At 45.8% G+C, this 25704-nt stretch overlaps 1 protein-coding gene across 2 annotated transcripts in view; it reads right to left on the minus strand.

Moving 5' to 3' along the window:
- Positions 1–25704, minus strand: part of MBD5 (methyl-CpG binding domain protein 5) — a 501160-nt gene that overhangs the window by 325968 nt on the left and 149488 nt on the right. For both annotated transcript variants that reach the window (XM_078681764.1, XM_078681763.1), the window contains exon 5: positions 11243–11423. In XM_078681764.1, the coding sequence (XP_078537890.1) occupies positions 11243–11423 (181 nt within the window). The remainder of the gene's footprint in view (positions 1–11242; positions 11424–25704) is intronic.

Raw genomic sequence — 25704 nt, forward strand, 5'->3', positions numbered from 1 at the left:
AACCTAAGAAGAAGGACCGAAGAGCCCTGCTGCACAGAAGAGGACAACGGCAACTGCTTTGTCCCCAGCTCTATCGGCTTGTCTCCTGCTTCAGAGACCCTGTGAGCTGAAACTGGCGAGTTCTGAGAACAGCAGGCTCCAAGAGCCCCAGACACCTGTCCTGCCTTTGAGAAAGACTCTGATCTTCCGTGGACATCGGATTTGTCCACCACCAAACCCAAGTCCAGACTCCAGATGGAACCGCTCGTCTACACCACTCTGCACCTGATGCCCACTGCCCAACCCCCTCAGCGAGGTCTCCCCGGCAATCCTGACCTGAGATCCAGCATTGGACGATCACTACCGACCTTCACCACGCCACCTGCAGCCTCATCATGAATGGTCCCCCTGACCGTGACAGGGACCGGAGAGAAAACCCCGACACGAAAAGAAACCTCAGCATCCGCAAGCCGTAGGCCTTAGGGTACCCGACCGACAGTGTCCAGCAACTCTCCAACTTCACCTCTAATTGTTGGTTCCCTTCATCCAGTCTTTTGGCTCAAGCCTGCAGCCTTTTTCCTCAACCAATGACCTCCATTGGTTTCTATTGGGAGCCCAACTCCTACATTGCACCCAGGCACCCATGTGCTGCTGCATATCAAACCACGAGACCACATCTCCCCTGCCTTGAAAGCCCTGCATTGGTACCGGTTGCCAGAAGATCCACGTTCAAGCTGCTTTGTATTACCCACAAAGCAATGCATGGAATAGTACCACTCTTCATCAGGAATAAAATCCCCAAACACATTCAACATAGGAACCTCTGCTCTAAAGGAGCATCTCGCCTCAAAATCCCACCATACAAGAAAAAACCATGGGTGGCACATCCTTCTCTGATCAAGCAGTCAAAATATGGAACGCTTTACCCCCCAACTTAAGATCCACCGACAACCACTTAATCTTCAGAAAACTACTCAAGATTTGGCTCTTCCCCACATAAGCACCATACGGAAAGAGAAATTTACAGCATATCCCTCTGTATATAAGCATTTGTTTTCACTATAGATATGTACCTATCTTTGTGTAATACTTTATAAAACATGTAAAATAATTATGTTAAGAGAAAAGAAAATAATAATAATAATAATATTAATCAAAAAATAAAAATCATCTTTGGTCTACATGTACATTCTTCCATTGTGCATCTATGTACCTTCCATGTACTTGGATCTGTAGGTCTGTTACGTTTCTCCTGAAAAAGCATACCCAATGCACTACCCTATTTCTCATCCTGTGCCTCTATCAATATATTTAATCTAAATATACTTACTTCCTTTATGTATCTATATACTTTCAATGTACTTATGGATCTATATATTTATCACTTTCTTCGAATTTTTTAGCATTTCCAACGCACTAGCCTATTTCTCAGCCTATACTTCGCTCAATATATCTTCTAGCCCAACCTTCTGACTCATCTCAAACTTCTTTCTTCTACTCCTTCCTATGCACTATCCTATCTCTCAAACTATACATCTATCAATATATCCTCTACATCCGCTCTCTCGTTTATCCCAAACCCCATACCACTACTATGATCGCCAAAATAACCCTTTCTAGACTCTCTCCTGCTCTACCCCTCCTTGCATCATCTGACACCTCTTTTTAATACACCGATCCCCTAAAACAAACCTTTCTAAACTCTCCCCACCGACTCCTCTTTACTCATCCAAACCTACTGCTAAGACCTAAAACAAAAGATCCTTCACTATTTCTCCCTCCACTATCCTTTTCAATCAAAATTAACAGACTAACATGTTCACTTCTCAAATTCTATATTCAACTATACTAATATACTGCCCAAATAATTGAATAACATATCTACTACTCAAATTACTTCATATTTATACTATACTAATTTTCAACACTAATCCTTTATGGGTTCCGGAGTGGCGTGCTACTCGCCAGAAAAGCGCTTCAACACCCATCAGGGGTAACAAGTGCTATATGAATGGAAATCTTTCTTCCCCTTTAATCCCTCCGCTATCCTTCTCACTCCAAGTAACAGACTAATATCCACCACTGAAATTACCTCATATTTCACCATATTAATTCACCACTAATCCTTTATAGGCTTCCTGAATAGCATGCGTCAACAAGCGATAAATAAATACAAACCTTTGTCCTGCTCTATCCTTCTGCTATCATTCCAAATCCAAATAACTGACTAACCTATCCACCACTTAAAATGTACTTGCATGTTTCACTATACTAATTCAACACTAATTCTCTATGGGTCCCGGAGTAGCGTGCTACCCGCTGAAAAAGCGCTTCAACGCCTCGTCAGGGGTAGTAAGCACTATATAATTGCAATTACAATACAATACCTCGTGCATGGCAGTGACGAGAGGCACAGGTCCTGCTGCACGAACTGCTCAAAGCAAACCAAAGACCACAAACATTACATAGGTGTCTGGTGGCCCAACATCAATTTCAGAGTTAATATAGAAGCTGCTGCTACCCAACGTGGAGCTGAAAAGAAGGTGGCGTGATACACGGTGAGAACAGAGTGAGAGAGATGAGAAACGGGGGGCAATACAACAACAACATCAGTAAACTCGAGCCCACCGAATCCGTGTATAGGTAACAGGTCAACCCTGTGCTTAAGAAAATAAGACATAGTCATATAGGCCTCAGCCCAATCTATCTAGGCAGGAGCGTCCATTTACACAGATAATACTACAGAATAAGCTGCTTATTGGCGCTGTTAACAATAGGCGTGGTAGCCCGAGGGTAATCATTTGAGGGACTTTGGAAGGGTGACACATGTTTATTTATTTATTTATTTGATTTATATAGCGCACTATAACCCAGAGGTCTCTAAGCGCTTTGACAGGGTCCGCTAGGCAATTCGGAAGGATACAGCTGGTTACAGATTAAAGACAGCCCCACGCTTGCTGGAAGAGCACCGTTTATAATTTCTTTCGAAAAGACATTAGCTTGGTGTCTTTCCGCAGTTCCAATGGCAGTTTATTCCACAGAGCTGGGAGAGTATGTGAGAAAGCACGCCCTCCCACAGTAGCCAGTCTACAACGTGGCTGGACAAGGAGAAAAGCTTCTGCAGATCTAAGCAACCTTCCCGGTCTGTAGGGAAGCAGACGTGATTTCATGTAGTTAGGTGCCCTGCTATAAAGAGCTTTATGGACAATACATAGCCCCTTAAACATTAGCCTCTGCTTAACTGGCAACCAATGTAGTTCACGCAAGAGGGGGGGATGCATGAATGTTCCTCGGCTTTTTAAAAATGAGTCTCGCGGCATCGTTCATAACAATCTGCATTCTATTTAGGAGTCTTTGTGGTAGTCCTATGCACAACGAGTTGCCATAGTCCAACCTGGCTAGAATCATAGCAGAGACCGCACTCCTCAGGGTAGAAAAGGACAGCAACGAGGAAACTTTCCTGATTTGTCGGAGGAGGCCGACGCAGGTGCCCACCACAGCTGTGACTTGTTTTTTCATGGACAGTTTACCGTCCACATGGATGCCTAGGCTCTTAACCACTGCCGCCGGTTCCGGGGGCATACCCAGCTCCCTGGGCCAAAATTGATCGCTCCATGGGTTGCCAGCGATGGTGATTGGCAACACCTCGGTTTTATCCGGATTGATCTTTAGGGAGTTCCCGGACATCCAGTTAGCTGTGCTTCTCAGAATATTTTGCAATCTTGCAGAGGCATCCTGACTATCATCCAATTGGATGATGAGTTGGGTGTCATCCGCGTAGTTATACACCTGGCAGTCCATTTGATTGAGCATTAGAATCAGAGGCTGTAGATATATATTGAACATAAGGGGTGACAGAGCAGACCCTTGCGGTACTCCGCAGGTGATTGATGTTGCGGTGGAAAGCAGGTCACCTAGTTGCACTCTCTGCATCCTCCCTTGAAGAAAGGATGTGAACCATGCATGTGCTGTGCCCTGAATGCCGAAATCCCTCATCCGCGACAATAATTGTTCATGACACACGGTATCAAATGCCACGGAGAGGTCCAGCAGCACCAGGGCACCCAGAATTTTCTTGTCTGCTCTGTTCCTTAGCTCATCTACAATCGACAGCATAACAAGCTCCGTGCTATGATTCGCACGAAAACCTGCCTGATTCGGCTCTAACAACATATTGGTTTCCAGGTGTTCCGACAAAGTGGTCAGAACATGTTGCTCCAGTACTTTCGCCAAAAACGGCAACTGGGAGATTGGTCTGAAGTTTTTCAGACATTTCACGTCCGCCCCCGTTTTTTTTAGCAGGGGGATCAGCCGAGCTTCCTTAAAGGAGGCAGGCACTGGTCCTACCTGTAGAGATAGATTTAGGAGGCTCAGCACATCTTCCTCTATGCCAGGAAGGGCAAGTTTAAGCACTTAAGGTGGGCACGGATCCGACCTGGAGCCCGACTTGACCCGCCCCATAAGAATAGACAACCTCTCCTTTGTAATCAAGGGTAAGGTAGATAATGGGGTTATCACTGACGTTCTAACTGGCATAACCTGTGGCGGGCAGTCTATCTTGGGGGTCACCGTGATTTCAGTGACAAGATCGATAATTTTATTAGTAAAAAAGTCCTGAAATTTTTGGCAATCTTCCAGAGTAAAGTCCGGAGTCTGTTCCTTATTTTTTCTAAGCTCCGTGAGAACTCGGAAGACTTCTTTCTGGGGATTCGTTGCCGTTGTAATCCTCTCCTCAAAAAACTCGGACTTCCTGGCTATAATCGCTAACTTATAGCTAGTGAGTGCCTGTGTATATCTGCATCCAGAAACAGGATTGTAGTCCTTACGCCAGGCTCTTTCCAATTTTCGTAGCCCGCGTTTCTTCTCTCTGAGTGGTTCATTATACCACAGGGCACCTCGTCCTGTGTCCACTAGTGAGCGGTGGACGCAAGATTTGCAGGTTGTACGTAGATCTCTGCAGCAAGTGGCCTGCCCTCTGAGCTAGATCTCTAACAAAAAGCAGGCACGGAGAACTCTGAGTAAAAAGATGCAATTCCATTTTCATCCGAAATGTGCTACTCTGCTAAATTCATATTCAGTTTGTTTTTTTAAGAGCTATTAAAGTGACATTGTATACGTAGAACTAGTGAGAAAATAGTGTACTGGGATAATGCCATTGCTGCCGGGGTCTGTGCCAGAAGTCGTGGATTTCAGTCTGACCCGAACTTTGAATGACATCTTTTAGAGGGTGGTAAAATGAGTGTTTCCATTTTCGGGGACAAATACAGATTACCCTTGCCCTTTACCTCGGTCTCTCTCGCTACAACTCCTTGGTGTCTTTGCGTCTCCGAGAAAAGGAGCTTCACGTCTCTCTGCAGAGCTGGGCAACCCCCCCAATTCCTCTCCTCTACCCGCTTCCCCTCATGTGGGTGCCCATTCCTCCCAGCCGAGGAACTCGACCAGATCAAGCCAGCCTTTCCCACACCGGGATCATCGCATAAACATAACAAGAATTTGAAGTGCATTAGGTCTCGTACTTACGCAAGTTTCAGCTATTGACATTGCAAATAACAATGCCTTTTATATTTTTTCGTTTTTAAAACATAAATAAAAGGCATTGTCCTTTACAATGCCAATAGCTTAAACTCGCGTAAATGCGAGACCTATTGCATTGCAAATGCTTGTTAGCAACTGGAATAGGTATGGAGTGCTTCCAAGAAGTTTGGGGTCCAATTCTGGCTATGGAACTGAAGACTTTTGTTAGCAGCGGAGCCCCCCACAATTTCTTGTTAGATAGGAAAATATCAACAGGCACCCCGTCCGGCCCATGGGTGATGCAGTTCTCTGAGCCCGATCTAACAAAGGAGCTGTTGAACCTGTACTATGTATTGAGGATGAGGAGATATGACAGATAAAGCTGGCCATAAAAATTCCCCTAGGAAAAAAGAACAACTTGCAGAGTCCAGGCCCAACACTAGTTAGCAGGAGTATGCACATCATGTGTATATACAGCCCACACATGCTATGAATACATCATTTTAACTTTTGGATTTGTGATGTTTTCAATGTTGTCTGGTGCCAACTATAACTTGTGCCACTGTAATGCACTGCTTATGATCTCACATTTTACATCACTCATGACATGTTAAACAACATCATTGATGCCATCACTGATAAGATCGTAGTTATACAAAGTAGAGTTACTTTGTGTACGTAACTGGATGCATCAATTGGAAATAGCGTGAAGTCCTGGAGACGGGTGTGGTTGTGCATGTTGAAAGTTATATGGTGCACCGTATTACAAACAACTAAAGCTTGGGTTGCAAGCAGTACTTCATATAATTAATAAGGAGTAGTTTCTTACCTGTAAATCCAGTTCTGTAGTAGGGGTATCTCTGTTATAGTCATAATCTAGTGAATAGTCCCGCCCATGTGCGTGGACCCCGGAGCAATCAAAAATAATCTCTTAAGCTGTCTTTTTTGCAGTCCTGCAAAGACACTTAAGAGAAAATCAAGACAAATAATGCAGCCTAACACTTTCAAGGCTACAAAGGCCACCCCTTCATCGACCACAATGTAGTACCTCAACACGCAGGGGTGCTCGAGATCACGCACACTGTCATAAGAAGCGCAGGCGATCTGGCACTGGCTGCTAGCCAGAGGACTGACGATAACGGCTACCCATCTGCCAGGTGTGCAAAATGCTCAGGCGGACGCACTCAGCAGGCTGGTGCAAGAAAACCACGAGTGGGTTCTAAACGACGAATTGCTAGACTTCGCCTCCAGGTATTACAAACCGGGGACTCTGGGGAACGGGCTATGGATAAGCTGGTCGAACAGCTTTCTGTACGCTTTTCCACCCATTCCCCGGTTTCCGGCAGTGCTCATCAAGCTGTCTCAGTCCAGAGCACGGATGATCCTCATTGCTCCGGAGTGGCCCAGACAGTGGTGGTTCACGGACCTGCATCATCGGTCTCTCCTACCCCACATGCGGCTGCCGTGTCGGCCGGACCTTCTCACGAAGTTCGGGGGGCAGATGGTGCACCCCAACCTCTCATCGTGGAGTTTGGCGGCATGGCTCCTGAGATAGTGCAATATGGACACCTGAATCTTCCTGACAATTGCATGACTATACTTAAGGAGGCTAAGAGACCTTCCACTAGGACTTCCTATGCCTACAAGTGGAAGAGGTTCTGCATCTGGTGCACTTCTAAGAACTATGATCCGACAACCTGCAAGGAAGATGTCATTCTTCCATACCTTTTGCATTTGGCTCATTCTGGCCTTAATTTTCATTCTATTAAGGTTCACCTCGCAGCATTGACTGCGTATAGGAAATGCCCTTCACAGACCTCCTTCTTCCAGATCCCTGTGATTAAAGATTTTTTGGAAGGATTGAAGAAAGTGTTTCCTCCTGTTCGGCGTCCTTCGCCATCATGGGAGCTGAATGGGGTGCTGTCCAGGTTGATGAGGAGCCTTTTGAATCTAAGGCTTCTCTGCAGCACTTGTCATGGAAGGCGGCCTTCCTTGTGGCCATTACATCTGCCCGCAGGATGAGTGAAATTCAGGCATTGTGTTGCCAAGAACCTTATACTGTATTTCATGCTGCTAAGGTTGTGATGCGTACTCACCCTAAGTTCCTTCCAAAGGTGATTTCTGATTTCTATGTCAATCAGACTATAACTTTACCTACGTTTTTCCAAAATCCTTCCACTTCAGCGGAAAGGTCTCTTCATTCCCTGGATGTCAGAAGGGTGTTGAAATTCTACTTGCATAAGACCAAAGACATTCGTAGGTCAGACCAATTCTTTGTCAATTATGGGTCGGTCAGGACTGGTCTTGCCACCTCGAAACAGTCCATTTCTAGATGGATTGTGTCCTGTATCCAGTTATGTTATCAGAAGGCTAATAAGACCTTTGGGGGTAAGCCTAAGGCTCATTCTAACAGAGGCAAAGCATCTACAACAACTTTCCTTCGGAATGTTCCCATTGCAGAGATCTGTAGGGCTGCCACTTGGAAGTCGGTCCATACCTTTGCTAAGCATTACTGTCTGGACTTTGATGTCAGAGCAGATGCTCAGGTTGGACAGGCTTCATTGAGAAATCTGTTTGCACAATAGAGGTGTTGTCTGTTTTTTCTCCACCGCCGGGTTGGTTTTTGGGATGGGCTTGCCATTCTATTCACTAGATTATGACTATACACAGAGATCCCCTACTACAGAAGGAGTAGTTTTGTACCTGTAACTCCAGTTCTGTAGTAGGGGTATCTCTGTTATAGTCAGAACCGCCCGCCCTCCTCCTCGGTGGAGAAAATGGTACTGTAATGTATGCTACAGGCCTTGCTTTATACACCTTCAAAAAGAACTGAAAGTAAAAGGACTTTGGCTGTGCATCCTGGGATACCGAGGGTCTCTGGAGAGTTCCTTAAAGGCACGATATCCCTTTTCCAGACACATAATGGCATCCTATGGAAAATCGGACATTGTTGGCTATCCTTTTCACTGTTTAGATGAGGGGGTGACCTTTGTAGCCTTGGAAGTGTTAGGCTGCATTATTTGTCTTGATTTTCTCTTAAGTGTCTATGCAGGACTGCAAAGAAGACAGTTTAAGAGATTATTTTTGATTGCTCTGGGGTCCACGCACATGGGCGGGACTATTCACTAGATTATGACTATACACAGAGATCCCCAACTACAGAAGGTAAAGCCATAGCATACCTAATGAGAGTTGCAGGGTCATATTTTGAAGTAGACTGATCTTTAGAGCCAAAGCATGTTCCTAAACATCTTTGAGAAAGGTCAAAGCTTCTGTTAACAGATTATCCATCATTGGATATATGGCCACATGCCTATATTAAATAGTTCTAATAGACAATTTCTGTATAACAAAGACATTTATAAGGTGAGACGTTTATTTCCAGAACTTCGTTGAAGATTTTAAGGCACTGCAGTGTTCAATAATGTAGAATGTAGGGGGGATTCACTAAGAAGTCTTAAGCTCACTTTGTGGTTGTAAGCACGGCTGTAATGTTCCATGCCATTGAGTTCGTCTGAGGCAGGTGTTTAGTGAATTTAATCTAAACTACGGAAAGTTGACCATAGAGCCTGGTAGAAGGTGTCTAATCAGTGGTAAATGTCTACCTATGACATTTCTTCACTTAAAATTGCAGGTCATATGAAGCCTTTAGGAGGATACCATGTTAAGGTGAACAAGGCACAAACTCCTTTTTTGGAGAGTGTTTAACGTTTAAAAAGAAGCATGTTATGATCTACTGTTGCCTTTCCCATTGCCTATGTATCGTTTCTCTACTGCTCAGCCAGAGTGGGTGCTGGTGTGCTTGGAGATGTCTGGAATGTTGGATGATTGATGATGTTGTGGAATAATGGGTGGCTGGTGAGGTTGTGAGTGTCAGTTGGAGTGTGCAGGCTGAGCAGGACAGAGGCTGCTCCTGGTGGGGCATCACATGGACTTAACATCTTCCTGTAACTTTCTGATGCTGTTAACTCGTGAATAAATCTACAATATATATATCTATACATCACCTGGTTAGAGAAGATCCTTCATTTACAACACTAAATAAAGTTTGCTCTATGGAAAGTGCTCTGACGCGGCATCCTTCTTCAGCGCAGTGTTCTCCCTCAGCCAAGAGTTTCTCCTCTTCAAGCTTTGCCCCTGTATGGTGCCCTGAAGTGTCGTTCTACCTCAGCCAAAAGCCTTAGCGTGAGACATGCCGTTTGAGCTTTAGTGATTCTTCTTTTCAACATGTGCAAAATGCCAATAGCGGCGCTCATGAAGTTTGTTGTTTAAAAACCTGGCATAACCTTCACTGAACTGTGTAAAAAGGGCTTCATGGCTGGGAGATTTCGGGTGAGGAGTCATCCCAACGATTAGACGACGGTGACTACGTTTATTGCTTTATTATGTGGTGTTACAGATGTTTTGACCTGCTCTATTAGGTATATCAAATATATATAGCTGGGTGTTTATACAATGCTGTTTTGGGGGCATGTTGCAGTTTTGTGAGATTGGTCATTCCTTGGTTCTATTTTTCTGTTTATTGAATCTGCATGGAAAGGGAGGAGGTGAGTGAGTAGTGTTCCTGGTTACCTTAATGTGTGAGTGTATAGTGTTCCTGGTTACCTTAGTGTGCGTGGTGTGTACCTCGTAATGTCTTTGCTTCTGCTATTGCATGGAAAAGGGGAGATGAGTGTGTAGAGTCCTGGTTACCTTAGTGTGCGTGATTGTCAATATACTCTGTGTGAGTGTAAGGTCTCTCTCACTATTTTACCCCTTAGTTTCCTGTAGCCTTTGGTTTATCAACCACTGAATTGTGGTTATTTGTTGACTTGATTGTGTCGGGTTACCGCATTGTTGGATTGTGTGGGTGAAAAGTTTTTCCCTGTTTGGGCTATGTTAGGAGAAGACTCCTGCTTATGAAGCCTCTCTGTGTGTACCTTATATGAGTTTGTCACCTGTGTCGGTGAAAGGTTTTCCTGTTTGGTCTGTGTTAGGAGAAGACGCCTTCTTACAAAGCTTCTCTTAAAGGTTTTCCCTGATGAGACCGTGTTTGAGAAGACCTCTTTTTACGAAGCTCGTCAGGTTTTACTTTTGAAATGTTTGACTTGAAGCTTCTCTGTGTTTACCTTGATACGAGTCTTACGAAGCTTCTCTGGTTTTACTTGTGAAATGTTTGTCTTGGATATTCTGGTATTGTCTAAGCCTGATGCTTTTCTTGGAACTCTATCATTCTGATTCTAGGTGTGTGAATTCGTTGGCTTAATGAATTGTCATGCCTTTAATTCGTTTTAACAAAGCAACAGCTTTAAAATCTCTAGAGGCATTTTGCGTGTATGGCATGGGAATACCAGTTAAAAAAAGAGTAACATCCACCTAATAAGGGTGACTTGACAGGTATGCTTTGTGTCTGCAAATAAAAAATTGGCACAGGTGTAGCGAGTTGAATTATTTCAAGTCAACAAATCATAAAGGACGCTGTCACAATGACTGGATGATTTAATCAGTGATGTAATTTCACGTGTCATGAGAGAGGTAACATGTGAGGCCATAAGCAGTGAATGGCACGGTCCCAATTTATAGTTTAGTGAACTTCTCTTTATCTCTTATCACAAACTGATAACGCAGTGCTCTGCAGGCCAGTCCCAGATAAGCAAGGATGAGTATTGTGAAAACTTAATAGAGAGGAAGTGTTTCAACTTCATGAGTAGAGACTAAATAGACTTCTAAAACATCCATAGTACGTAAAAACACTTTAAAATATACTTACATGTTCCTCCACCTGGGCTACTTAAAACAACAGAGGGATGTGGCCCTTTCATGCTTTTATGAAGAGCAGCCACAGCAATGATCTTTCGCTTGTGAATGCACAGCTTAGTAACATCTTCATCTGCCCTTACATCCTCTGCAGTTCTTAATTTCACAGTAGCCCCAGGATCAAAACTGAAAACCTAAAAAGGCAAAAAAAATATTCATATAGAAACATCAATATCAACCTAATTATGTTGAAGCTAAAACTTTTACAGCAGATAATAAACGTTACACAGTAACAGCAAAATGATATCGCTGACTCAAATCACATTTCCATTTTTAATGAAGGTTTTAAAAATGCTTCTACATGGAGGAGCCGTGCCGGCGACCAAGATGGCCGCTTGAGCATCGGCTCCGCCGGCCGCCACAACCTGACCGACTATCCGGTACACTATCCTGAACCCCGTCCCTACCATCGGGTGGGGGACCAAAACCTGAGTCGCTAGGTGAAATTTTGGCTTTATTGGCTGCTTTGGCGCCTGAATATTGTCGCCGGAAGAATTGGGGCCTGTGATCCCTGGGACCGGGACCCCGGGTGTGAAGCCACCCGGGGTGGAGTGCGACAACATCTGCCTCCGATACCGGAAGTGGCCGGTCGGATCTTACTTTGTCGTACCTGGGCGGCAGCTGGAGTGTCCTTGGTCTCTCTACCCTATTCTGAGGTCGTCCGTCACAAGACCAGTCTCCACTCGACTGAGGAGTGGTGGGTTTCTCCTGCTTTTGCGGTTGAGATGGCGTCACAAGACCCTGACAAGAATCCGCCGAAAATCCCGAAATCGACTCGGCAGGTCCAGTCTAATCGTATATACAAGTATGCCGTTTCTAGGGGGTCCCCAGTTGATGCGAAACTGACTCCGACCGGGGGCCCTGAAGGTGACCCGGTTGGTGACGATCCTACCATGAAGGAATTAATGGCCGCCATTAACGGGGTTCAATCCTCCCTGGGGAAGATCGACACGAAACTGGACACGGTTACTATAGAGGTGGGCCTCATCAGGGCTGACCTCACCAAAACTTCTGAGAAGGTTAAAGACCTTGAGGTTAAGACTGGGAGCCTCCTCGAGGATGTTTCGGAACTTCAGAAGGCAGTGTGCGACCTCAAGGTGGCCCGACACCAATTTGATCGGAAACTTGATGAGTACGAAGGTCAGGCGCGCCGCAATAACGTTCGGATCCTAGGGGTTCCGGAGCGATTTGAGGGGGCGACCCCGGATCTTTTTGTCGAGGATCTTATCCTGCAACACCTCAAGCCTAAGGGGCTCAGCAAGTTCTTTACTGTGGAGAGGGCACACAGGATGCCCGGTGGCCGCCCAAAGGTCGGGGCGCCTCCGCGTCCCATCATTGCCAGAGTCCTGAATTTTCGGGACAGAGACGCTATCCTGCAAACGGCGAGATCCAGGGGCCCGTTGGCCTACGAGAACACTTCGTTGTTATTTTTTCCGGACTTCACCCAGCTGGTACAGAGACAGCGGCAAGGATTCACGTCCGTGAAGCGGCGTCTACGAGACCGGAACATAAAATATTCTATGATGTATCCGGCTCGCATAGTGGAAAGACTTGGTTCTTTGACTCTCCTGAGGTAGCCGCGGACTGGTTGGATCGTATTGAGGGTGCTGACCCCGGGGCTCAGGCCCGAACAGACGACGAGGAACAATGATGTGTTTGTATTGTGTCTCATACAAAGACCGCTACTGGCGCAGAGGGATTGGTGGGGGTTTCCGTTCTCATCCCCCCCTTTTGCACTGTTTTCATTAAATGATTTTATTTCTGTTTCGTTGCATAGGGGGGCTTTGGTTGGTTTGGGGTGGTGGGGGCGGGCGACCTGTTGTAAGGTCCTCCTCCGTTTTTCTACGTTTAGATACATGTAGCTAGTTGGGGGCGACAGGCACACTGCGAGTTGGGGATGTGCATTTGCTACATGCAGGGGTGCAGGGTGGGGGGGTATGGCAACTGGGTGTTGGGGGGGTTTGAGTGTTGGTTTGTTTGTGGTTCAAGACCGGGGTTTGCTGTGGGAGCCTTCGAATCTCCTGTACTTTCTTGATGTGACGCATGGCTTCCGTTTGACAGGGCCTGGGGTTATCCATCCTTAGCTGGAATGTGAACGGATTGGGCGATAAGATAAAGCGCACTACAGTGAATCAGTGTATTAGGTGACACTTGCCGGATGTTGTTCTGTTACAGGAAACTCATCTCATGGGGAAACGTTGTTTGGCACTGCACAGGGGTGGGTACAAGCTTGTTGCACATGCTGGTTTCACTTCTGGCTCTAGGGGGGTGGGCATCCTTGTGAAAAACTCCTTTCCCTTTACGATTCAGTCCACCTGGTCTGATAACCGTGGTCGCTATGTGCTATCTATCTACGCCCCCCCGGCGATGCAGGTCGATACGTTTTGTGATTTGGGCCGGATGTTTCTCACTCTACCCATGGGTATTATGGTGCTCAGTGGGGACTTTAACGCCGTAATGGATGGTGAACTAGACAGGCGCCCCTCCCGTGCGTTGCTGCCCTCTCGCAAATGGCTGCCTGATTTTGCCTCCACCTCGGGGTTGGTAGACGGTTGGCGTCTTCGTCATCCGAGTGCTATTAAATACAGGCACGCATCGGCAGCGCATCACTCCCTCTCCAGGATTGACTATGTTTTGTTGCCGGCGTCCCAGGCGGCCGCTGTCCGCGAGGTAGCCCACTTGGCGCGGGGGTCTCCGACCACTCGCCGATATGGCTTCGACTGTGTGTGGGACAGGGTGATGTTGGTAGGGTTGCCCCCATTGTTGCTTGGCGTCTGAGAGACCCTACGGTACAGAGGGACCTTGTGCGAGTCACGGACAGTTACTTTCGTGAAAACGAGGGATCGGTCGCGTCGAGGTGCTCCCTCTGGGAGGAGTACAAGACTTTTGCGAGAGGTGAGGTTCTTTCCCTTATCTCTGGGCAGAAGAAGAGGAGAAGGGTGGAACTAGACAGGGTGGAGGCGGAGCTCTTGGCCTTAGAAACTGCTGTTTCCTCGGGGGGCGACCCGTGGGCGGATCACCGCCTTGGGCTGCTCCGGGATGAATACAAGACTCTAACTCGCGACGGAGCTAGGGCGCAACACGACACCACTCAGAATAAGATTTATGAGCACGGCGACAAGACGGGGAAGTTGACTGCCTGGTTGGAAAAGGGCGATTGGGGGTCTCGGCTGGTTCAGGAGCTGCACATTGCGGGCTCCGCGGGGACGTCTGACCCCCAGTTGATTGTTGATGAGTTTGCTCGGTATTACGAGGAGCTATACACCCCGACGGGTACCTATACTGAAACCGAAAATGCTGATATGATACGCGACATACCGATGCCTGCCTTGTCGGATAATGATAGGAAACTATTGAATTCTGCCCTCACGAATGACGAGGTGGCGATGGCTATCAGGGGGGTACATTCTGGCAGGGCTTCCGGCCCTAACGGTCTCCCTATCGAACTGTTTAAACCCCTCGTTAATCGGTTGGCCCCATACTTGAAGGATATGTACATCGAAAGTCTGGAGCATGAGATGTTGCCCTATGATCAACAGGTTGCCAATATTGTTGTCATTCATAAGGAGGGTAAACCTTGGCTGGAGTGTTCTTCGTACCGTCCAATTTCCTTGTTGAATGTGGAGCCCAAGGTACTGGCAAAACTGCTAGCCACCCGCCTGGTAAAGGTTATTTCCACCTTGATTCATCCAGACCAATCCGGCTTCATGCCTAGACGTAATACTGCACTTAATCCCCGCAGGTTACATGGTGTGTTGGCGAGCGCGTCTCACATCAATGAACCTACTGTATTGTTGTCTTTAGACGCTACTATGGCATTTGACCGTGTGGAGTGGCCCTATCTTTTTGCGGTCTTGGCGAAGCTTGGATTTGGCCCTGTCTTTATTGGTTGGGTTTGCCTTCTTTATTCGGCCCCCCTATCCCGAGTAGTAGTGAATAATCACAGGTCTCGCGACTTTTCCCTCGGGCGTGGTACTCGTCAGGGCTGCCCCCTCTGGCCTCTTGTTTGCCTTGGCCCTGGAGCCGTTGGCGGCCTGGGTGGGGTGGGATCGTTCGATTAAGGGGTTGCGTTGGACCCCGGAGTGGGAAGACAAGATCTCGCTTTACGCCGATGATATCCTGCTGTATCTGACCTCCCTCCGGGCCTCATTGATTGTCTTTATGGATGTCCTCGCCATCTTTGGGAGATACTCCGGTTTTTCTATCAACTGGGCGAAGTCGGTCTTGTTTGTTCTGAGTGGGGATCCCCCTAGGGTGCCGGGGAACTGCCCGTTGAAACTGGAGTCGGTCAGTTTTCGCTACCTTGGGATCCAGATTTCCAAGGACCCCAAAGTGCGTTTTCGATTGAATTTGTTGCCTCCTCTGGCCAGACTCCGTGCGGATGTTGAGAGGTGGAAAACGTTGCCGCTTTCCATGCTGGGTCGTGCTGTTCTCTTTAAGATGATGGCTCTCCCACAATTCCTGTATGCTCTACAGAACTTCTTTGACCCTGTGCCCCCGTCGTACTTCCGTGAGATTGAGTCTTTGCAGCGTGGCCTTCTGTGGGAGGGGAGGCCACTCATTGCGCTCTCAAAATTGATGCTGCCGTGGTACGATGGTGGCATCGGTTTGCCAAATATACGGAAGTACTACTGGGCGTCTCAGTTGGCTCCAATTAATCATGCCATTTATGGCTCCCCGGCTGACCCGGGCTATGTGATGGACCGTGGTCAAGTGCCAGGGGGAGAGTACACCCGTGTCTTGTACGCGAAGCGTGACCGTTTTTCATTGAAGGGGCCCACTTTGTGCTCCACGAGAGTGTGGCATGAGGCCAACGGTAATCTCAAATGGACTGGGCGCTTGACACTGGCTACGCCGTTGTGGAGCTCTGAGAGATTGGGGATGCTCTGGAAAACAAAGGGGTGTGATCGCTGGGACTTGATCGGAATATCGCAGATTCGTGACATATCGGGTAAGGATAGGGTGCTGACGTTGGAGGAGTTGCAGGCCAAGAACCGATTGAATGATACCGAGCAGTTCCGTTACCTCCAGATCCGCCATGCCTTGAACGCAGCTATTTCCAGCGACGAGGTGCTGCCGGTGGCCTCCTCGCTGGAAGATCGCCTACTTGATGGCCTCCTGTCCACCAAGGCGATCTCTCTAACATACTACAACTTGATTAATCACTCTGGGGACCCCTTGGTGCGTTTGCGCGATCAGTGGGTCGCTGATGGCCTTGTTCTGGATGATGAGGATTGGAGGGAGGCGGTGGCATCCCCTAAGGAAGTGGCGGTCCCTATGAGGCTCCGTTTGGCTCAACTTAGGATTTTGCATCACTCTTATATCACGGGTCTGGGACTGCAGAGGATGGGACTGGCTGGGTCTGCTGACTGTCGACGGGGGTGTGGGATGCTGGGGTCGTTCATGCATATTCTGTGGGAGTGCGAGAGGGTCCGTGATTTCTGGACACCGATACATTCTAAAATGAGTGAAGTGTGGGGCGTGAGGGTTGATTTGGAGGCAAAGAGATGTCTGTTGAATGTGTGGGAGCCCACGGACCTGCCGAGTCATGGCACGGTTTGGGTGGCTCTCGCTTGTGCAGTCGCCAAACGTAATATAGCACAGCACTGGGGTGCTGAATGGGCCCCCAGGGTCGGAAAATGGATGGAAGATCTCGATTGGTGTATGTTTCGTGAAAAGTCAGTGTATGTCTCCAGGGGGCGGCCCAGTAAATGGGTCAAGATTTGGGGACCCTGGAATGCTTATCGAGGCAGCATCTGTGAACCACCAGAGCTGGATCCTGCCAGTGTGGATTCGGAGGACTCTTAGGCCCGTTTATTCTCCTTTCATTTCATACTGTAATGAATGGAAGTCTGTATCTATTTATTGCAACTGTGGCTACCCTATGCACTCCGGTCGTTGTTTATGTATGTATTTGTTTCTTTATTTCAAAATAAAAAGATTTAAAAAAAATGCTTATACATGAGAAGATAATAACTGTAGAAACATAGGAAATTCTGAAGCAACACCTCTCTTCCACCTTACCCACTAGACACCAACCGTCCCATGCCCCCGAACTTGCAAGAGACTGCAGCACTTTCTGACCAGTCTAAAATAGAGCAATTTGGAAGCATATGTGCTGGGCAGCTGCAAATCCTCACTGTTTGTGGTCAGTTCATTTTCTGTACGTTTACTTGAAATTAATAATAGACTGTAGTTGGCCCATTTGGAGCAGGAGTCTTTCGGAGAACAAAGTCAACACAGAGAACAAGTTTAACCCCTTCGCTGCTGGCGGGATTCCCCCGCTGTACTGGGGTGCGGCGCGGACAGCGCCCCCATGCTCATGACGAGGTCAGCTCGTCATGAGCCACGGCGCTCCGGTGCTCATGACGAGCTGAGCTCGTCATGACCGCGCCCGTTCCAATGGAACGTTCAGCAGAGCAGGGGAATCAGCCCAGCGTGCGAGCGTTCCATCTAACGGGCACGGTCATGACGAGCTCAGCTCGTCATGAGCACCGGAGCACCGTGGCTCATGACGAGCTCAGCTCGTCATGAGCGCTTAAGAGGTTAAACCAGTTCTTACCACTAGCCTACTATGGTGTACTAGCACTCCTTTCCCAAGTACCAGCTTCACTTTTCTGTGAGGCAGCATTGAAATAAAAAGTCTAGGTTTGTTAGAAATATATTCCCAGGCATGAACTGAATATCTTGAATTATGGCATTAGAGAGAAACTCGGATGTATAGTGCTCACTCTAACACATCTCATCAATAGCATAAATGCATCAATGGCATCAAATGCATCAATAGCATAAATTATGTTGATAACTGATGTTGAAACGCTTAATATACAGGCATGGTCTTGGCTGTCTGAGCATGAATGGATTATGAAGCTGGAATCGAGATATCTAAATAGTGCACTTTGCTTTGAAATATGGACTTGGGAAGAAAATCAGAAGGCAAACACCCTAGCTGATATAAATTCTTGTTCTGGCAGGGCTTTCAACTGATAAAGGGATTGTTTGAGAATAAAATAAGGGGTTAAGGATCCCCTTCTGTACATGATAAGGATATTGCAAGTCACTGAGGAGTTCCAGAACCATATATCCTTTACATGGTTATGGAACTCCGAGGTAACTTGCAATATCATTTATCATGTACGTCAGAGGTACTTTATCCCATATAATAGACGGTCACACCACCACAACCACTTAAAACTTAAGTGCGTGCGCTCTCATAAGAAAGAGCGAGCGTGTTTGTAAACATGAAGAACAATAAAATGAATCATGCAAAATGAAACATCAAAAACCTGTTATATATTTGTTGCAAGCAGATACCAGAAACAGTTCAAAATAAATTACTTTTTTAAGCTGCATTAGCTCGAAATGTATATACACATGCAGAAAGAGTCTAGCTTTTCTCTAAAGAGTGCAAACAATCAACATGTTCTCTTTGCTCGTCATTGTAAGTCTGAGGTGTTAGTGTGCACGAATAGTGTGCACAAGGGTGACATGTATGTAAAGTTCGTGCTTACTGTGCCTTTTAGAGCGGTGGTTGGTCGATTGGAGGCATTCGTTATTAACACTGACTTGATTGAACATGTCCGTTATTTGTAAATAAAAGATGTTTCCTGATTAATACTTATGAGGTTCTAAGGATCATTTAGACTTGTGAGGATTATCTATTCTATTAAAATAGAGCAGAAGAAAGAAAAGCAACCTTCAGTTTTTCGCTGCTTCCATTATGCTCTGTGATCTGACCTTCCATTCACCTCAGCTTCTGGCTCTGACAGCAGGTATTCTGACGTCAAAACTAAACTGTAACAACTTATTATTGTCGAGTTCTGATGCCATTTCTTTATAATGGGCGACTGAGTGCATCACGAATCACCGATAATAGATAAATTAGAGCTGTGCATGTATACAGGTTTTACCGACCCGATAACATTTTATGAGGTTACGGTACCAGAGATTGTGGTATTTTTGACCAGTCATACAGCCAGGTGAGGAAGGCGTAGAAAACATTTAGCTTCAAAGTCTGTGTAACTCCAAACTTAAGTAAACTGATCAGACAGCAATTTCTAAAATACTCCGGGCCAGACAGAAAGATTGCAAAGCTGAAAAAAGCACACCAACGACAAAGGGAGAAAATTCAACATGCACATAAAGATAAAAACTGGGTGGATATCCAAACTGCAGTAAACTGAAAAAATTGTAAGGAGTTCTGGAGGATAGTAGCTGAAGTAACAAGAACAAGGAAACGTATCCATTCTACTACCAGTATCTCCCTCCGAGTGGGAGAAGTATATATTCGAGCTCTATACACCAAACCCTCAAGACTGTAAAACCAATACAATCTTGGTCCAGAAAGGAGGAAAGGTTCCAAGTTGCTTTAGTATCCACTCCGAAACAAATAGCCTATTACATAAAGGCAGCAAGATCATCTGCAGCAATAAACCCAGGTAAAATCCCGATCTAAGTACTCGCAAAGCAATCCGAAAGATTGGAGTACATTTTGGGGCCCCTGTTCTCCCACTGTATTTCCACCGGGAAAACCTCAAAATCATGGCAGGGGAGTATCGACTTTCCCATCTTAAACAAAAGGTTCCCGGTTGTTGCCCAATAATGATCGATAGATAGCCCTTTTGGATGCTACTGGGAGGATCTTTGCAGGATGTGTACTGGAACACCTGAAGGACTGGGCATTCTCTTCAGATGTGATACCAATGACTCAGGCTGGCTTTCATCCAAAGCATTCTTTAATTGACCACATTGCAGCTTTGCAAACAGTAATAGATACATATGTAGTATCAGAGTAGCAGGTTGTATATTGTGTTTTTGTTGATTTTACCACTGCCTTTGATCGCAGTGATAGGTCAACCCTTTAGACTAAGTTAGTAAAACTTGGAAAACCTAACGACCTACTTACCATAATTATATCAATACACTCTGCAACATGGTGTGAAGTCCAACCGAGTAGAGAAAAGGGATTGCTGGGGTTAATCCCTATGAGGAATGGCTTAAAGCAAGGCTGTGTTCTAGCCCCCATTTTATTTTCCCTTTATACAAGTAGCCTCTCAAAGTGTTTTCCAATAATTAATAATTTACCGCCAAAAATAGCTTAAAGTGACAAGCACATTTTAATGTACGCCAACAATGTAGTAATCATGGATCTCACTACACTAGGCCTACAAAGAAACTTAAATGCTTTAAACCGATATGCTAACGAATATTTCCTTGTTCAAAACATTTCTAAAACAAAAGTCGTTCCCTTTAGAGGGAGAAAGCAATTTCTCCATTTCAACTGGACATTAGGTGATAAGCCCCTGGAGATTGTTAAGGAATACACATAACTTAGGAAGAATTTTTACTCCAACCTTACAAAATTTCTCCCATCTTAAGCATATCGGGCTAAAGGCTGATGCTCACGTCGGCGCGCTACAGACATTTTACTTTTTCTCCGGGAAAACACACTTTTTACCCCTACTAGAGGTCTATCGTTCAAAAATACCACCTATTTTAACATATGCCTTAGAATATATTACGATCAAGGTGTGGCACCCACTTAAAGAGAAGGGATTTTATTGTGTAAACTTAAGCGTTAACCAGTCAGTCCAAAAGCTATTACAAATATGCTTCACTGGGCCTATAATCTCTTACATGCAGATCTAGGGTCTTTAAGGTACATTTTAAAACCAGAGGCTTTTAGAGACAAGTCCTCACATCATACTTTTAATAAAATCTTAGTATTGCACTAATCCAGTCCGATTGCACTTTTGAAAACTTGGACTCCTGCAAACTTGAAGCTTTTTTTTAAAGAACCTCACTCCAAGAATAAGTTACAATCTGGAAGTAGGTCATTGTTCACAACTAAAACACTTTGCAGACCTCTTCGATAGTCTAGAATACAAAATTCCGCAACAATACATACGTTTTTCTTTAGAACACAGGGTTCGGCGCACCATCATTTTTATGAGGTTGGGGATTCTTCCTCTAAAGACCCATACTTCTGAATGGAATAAATCAGAAAGCTCCACAGAAATTTGTGACTTATGCAAAGGTAGAGTCAAAGACTTTTTACATGTGTTTTATACATGTGTTGCTAATATGCCCAAATCTGATTCTGGTAATGGCCAGGCTCTGGTATGTAAAGCCTATATGTTTAGACACAATCTCTGCTCTGCATAAACTTTAATTGAGTTTTGTAAATCACCATCCGATTAATTTGCTTGTTATCATTTGTATAAATTCTTAAAAAATTTAAAAAAATAGTTTTAAGGATTGAGAAATATAATTGTTTTATCTATGTATTTGTTGACCTCAGGCAAGGTCTAAATCAAATCTAATAAAAATCTTGAAATCTACAGGTTTTACAGAATCTCATGTATTATATACTTATGAGATACTGTGTAGGTTTCCTCCACAGAAAGCAACTCCTGTTGCCTTTCGTCCATACTAACAAACTCATGATCAAATAAACATTGTTCCAGGTCACCTTTTTAATACCTCTGGTTGCCACAGATTCAAAACTCTAACAATTGTTTTGGTTTATATAAAAATCTCTAAAAACTAATATAGAAACTATAACAAAAAATTGTAACTTAGAAATGTTGGAATACGATGAAAGATTAGAAAAGATCAATACAAAAGCAGGAAAAATATCAATCTTGAATTACAGAGTCGACTGACTTGATAAACAAGCATTTACAATGCAATGGTCTCGTCTTTGTTAAAGTTAGAGCTATTGGCATTGCAAATGTTATTTTTTTCATTTATTGTTTTTTTAAACCGATAAATATATGGTATTGTCATTTACAATGGCAATAGGTAAGCATTAGAGAGTAGTAGAGAGTATTAGCAGTGATTAATTGTTAGTAGAGAGTGACTAGTTGATTAATAGAGAGTATACTTGTATAGAGTAGTGTAGGAGTGAGTTGTAGGCAATAGTAGTTAGTGAAAATTTAGATTAGTATAGAGTAGTAGATAGTGTGTAGAGAGTGTGTAGGAGTTAGTGAGTAGTAGAGACAGTAGTAGTGAGTAATGAAAAGTAGTAGATATAAATAGATGTAGTGTAGTGAGTTATAGATAGTATATGGAGTAGTGTATCTATTTAGTATAGTGAGTAGCAAATGACTTAAAATTGAGTATATATTAGAGAGCAGTAGTTAGTTAGTACTTTTTAGTATTAGAGTGTTGTAGAGAGTAGTAGAGTGAGTATAAAATTGTGGATAGTGTAATTTAGTGAGTTGTGAAGAGTGTGACTTGTATGTAGTAGAGAATAGTTAGAGGGTGTATTACAGTGTAATTAGTTGAGTTAGTAGTAGAGTGTGAATTGATAGTATTAGAGAGTAGTAGAGATTGAGTAAAGTGGGAGTAGCTTAAAGTAGTAGTAGAGTGAGTAGTTAGTATAGTGTAGTAGAGTATTATAGAGTTTTAACACAGAGTATTATAGCAAGTATGAATGAGTGAGTAGTAATTTGTAGACAGTTATTAGAAATTTTTAGTATGGTATTATAAATTTAGTATTAGAGAGTTAGTAGTAGAGTGAGTAATAGTGAGTAGTAGATAGTTTTATATAGTGTGTAGTAGAGTAGTAGTAAGTACTATAGAGTAATAGGGATTAATATTGTAGAAAGTTATTAGTATAATTATTTAGAGTAGTAGAGCGTGTGTAGTAGAGAATTCTTATTAGTGAGTAGAGTAGTAGAGAGTATTAGTATTAGAGTATTATAGAGTATTTTAGTGAATAGTATAGAGTATTTGAGGTGAGGCGAGTTAGTAGTATATTGTAGATATAGTTATTAGCATAATGTGAGTAGGGCATTATAAAATGAGTAGTAGAGAGTTAGTAGTAGAGAGTGAGTTGTAGAGTGATTAATAGTGACTAGTAAATAGTTTTATTTTAGAGGAGTATAGAGTGTGTAGTAGAGTAGTAGTGAGTACTATAGAGTAATAGGCATTAATAGTGAGTATTATTGAGTAATACATTTTTTTGAGTAATTGTGTAAGTAGTAGTGAGTTGAGTTAGCTGTATAGAGTGAGTAGACAATGAGTAGTGGACTTATTCGTTAATTCTAGAAAGTTGTATTATAAATAGTAGACTAGTGTAGTAGTGAGAGTAGTACTTTCTATTTTTTGCACACATATACATATACACACACAGAGACATACATAGAGACATACATAGAGCCACACACACACACACACACACACACACACACACACACACAGCGCCACACACACAAAGCGCCACACACACACACAAAGCGCCACACGCACCCACACAAAGCACCACACGCGCCCCCCCCCCCACACACACACACACACACACACACACACGGAGCCACACACACACACACGGAGCCACACACACACACACGGAGCCACACACACGGAGCCACACACAGAGCGCCACACACACACAGCGCCACACACACACAGCGCTACACACACAGAGCGCCACACACACACAGAGCGCCACACACACACAGAGCGCCACACACACACAGAGCGCCACACACACACAGAGCCCCACACACACAGAGCCCCACACACACACAGAGCGCCACACACACACACAGAGCGCCACACACACACAGAGCGCCACACACACAGAGCCCCACACACACACAGAGCGCCACACACACACACAGAGCGCCACACACACACACAGAGCGCCACACACACACAGAGCGCCACACACACACAGAGCGCCACACACACACAGAGCGCCACACACACAGAGCGCCACACACACAGAGCTGTTGCGTTTAAGTGTTACTAGCAAGAACGGACCTGAAGCATGCTTGTCAACATTTGGGAACACCCAATGGCAAGAATTTTCTGCAGAAAAGGAGGGCGGCTGCCACCTAACAATGAGTGAGCCATGGTTAAGCAGGAAGTTTTAAAAAATACGTTTTCAAGCATTAACACTTTAGTTAAAAAAAAAAAGAAAGTTGTCAAAGTGGGATTGGCACACAGACCACCAGTAGACACCTCAAGGTTTCTCAATCCTGGAGGGGAGTATCATACCGCGCGGCAAATTAACTCTTGGCATTTAATATGAGTCCCACACCCTGGTGCAGTCGATGTGAGTCTCACACTTTGCAGCAGTCACTCTTTTGCATTCATGAGTCTCACACCTAGGCTTGGAGCAGCCAGTGTCTTAAGAACCACTGACTTTAGTGAATGTTTTTGGACAGCAACCACACATTTTCGGCTAAAACTAACTTCTGAGTCAATATTCAACAGCGCACCCCTTACCCCCGACTAATGACTGATCTCTTGCAACATGGACAGTGTATGGGGAAATACCTACAGAACGCAAACAATACTTTCCGATTGAATAAAGAAGGAGTGGAAATAGGACCCTGAGTGGGGCGAGAAAGAGGCACCGTCCTGCTGCAGGGGGGGAGGCTCCCTGCTCGCGGACTGCCAGTGCTGCGGCCGGGGCAGCGGGGTGTGCTCTAGCCCGCCGGCCACCGGGGATCCCTGCTTGGGGGACTCCCTGCGGCGCAGCTCTGGAGGAGCCCCGGGGCGCAGCCGGGGGTAAAGGCGCGGTTTGGGGGGCTGCATGGAGTCGGCGGTCGGCATCTTGGAGGAGCCTGCCAGCCGAGCCGGGGAGAGCGGACGATGGCAGCGGGGCTCAGACCCGGTGCACTCCAGCTGCGCGGCAGGGGCGGACACCCTCTGCTCCGGCAGGAGGGTCCCTCCCCTACTCCACCCAGTCGGCACAGCTCTCGGTCCTCTCTCGGAGCCTCATTTGTACTGGCGCCGTGCCCGGTCCCTGCGCCGCTCTGGGGCCGACGGTGCCTGCTCTGCCCTGGTGCCGCCGTGCGCCACCCTGGAACCTCCTCCGGCCCTGGCAGCCGCGCAGCATAAATGAGCAGCCGGGCGGGGAGCTCCAGCCGCCGCCTCCCCCACTTCCGAACCAGCCCCACGGTCCCCTCCCGGCCCGGGGCAGACTCTGCGCCGATGGAGAGCGAGGGGGTGGCGGCAGCTCCCTGTCAGCCCCGCTCCACGCCGACCCCAAACTTTACCCCCTCCGCCCTACCGTGGGTGGCGTTTATGTTCTCACAAACTTAAAACCCCAGGTTTGAAGTGTTCAGAAGAGCGCCTCTCACGCTGAGAGGTGTCGGGAGAAGTGAGGTCGTGGGGGTCTGGGCGGCGCGCAGAGGAGGAACGCATCAAGAAGGACCCATGGTAAAAGCCCGGTCTTTCATTAGAGGGTCTCTATTGTGTGTGTGCTAATTACAAAACCCTGTCACAAGGGTGAAGCGCGCCAACCACTGAAGAGAGACAGGGCAGGGCGCCTCGTGCTTCAGGAAGATTCTCGGCACTTGGACAAGCGCCACTGCCCACTACGCTGCTCCGGCCGGACTCATGCCAACCTAGCAGCAAGGGCGCTGCCCTCCCTCCGTGCCGCTGGAACGCGCTGTC

Source organism: Lissotriton helveticus, chromosome 3_1, assembly GCF_964261635.1.
Source record: "Lissotriton helveticus chromosome 3_1, aLisHel1.1, whole genome shotgun sequence".
Lineage (NCBI taxonomy): Eukaryota > Metazoa > Chordata > Amphibia > Caudata > Salamandridae > Lissotriton > Lissotriton helveticus.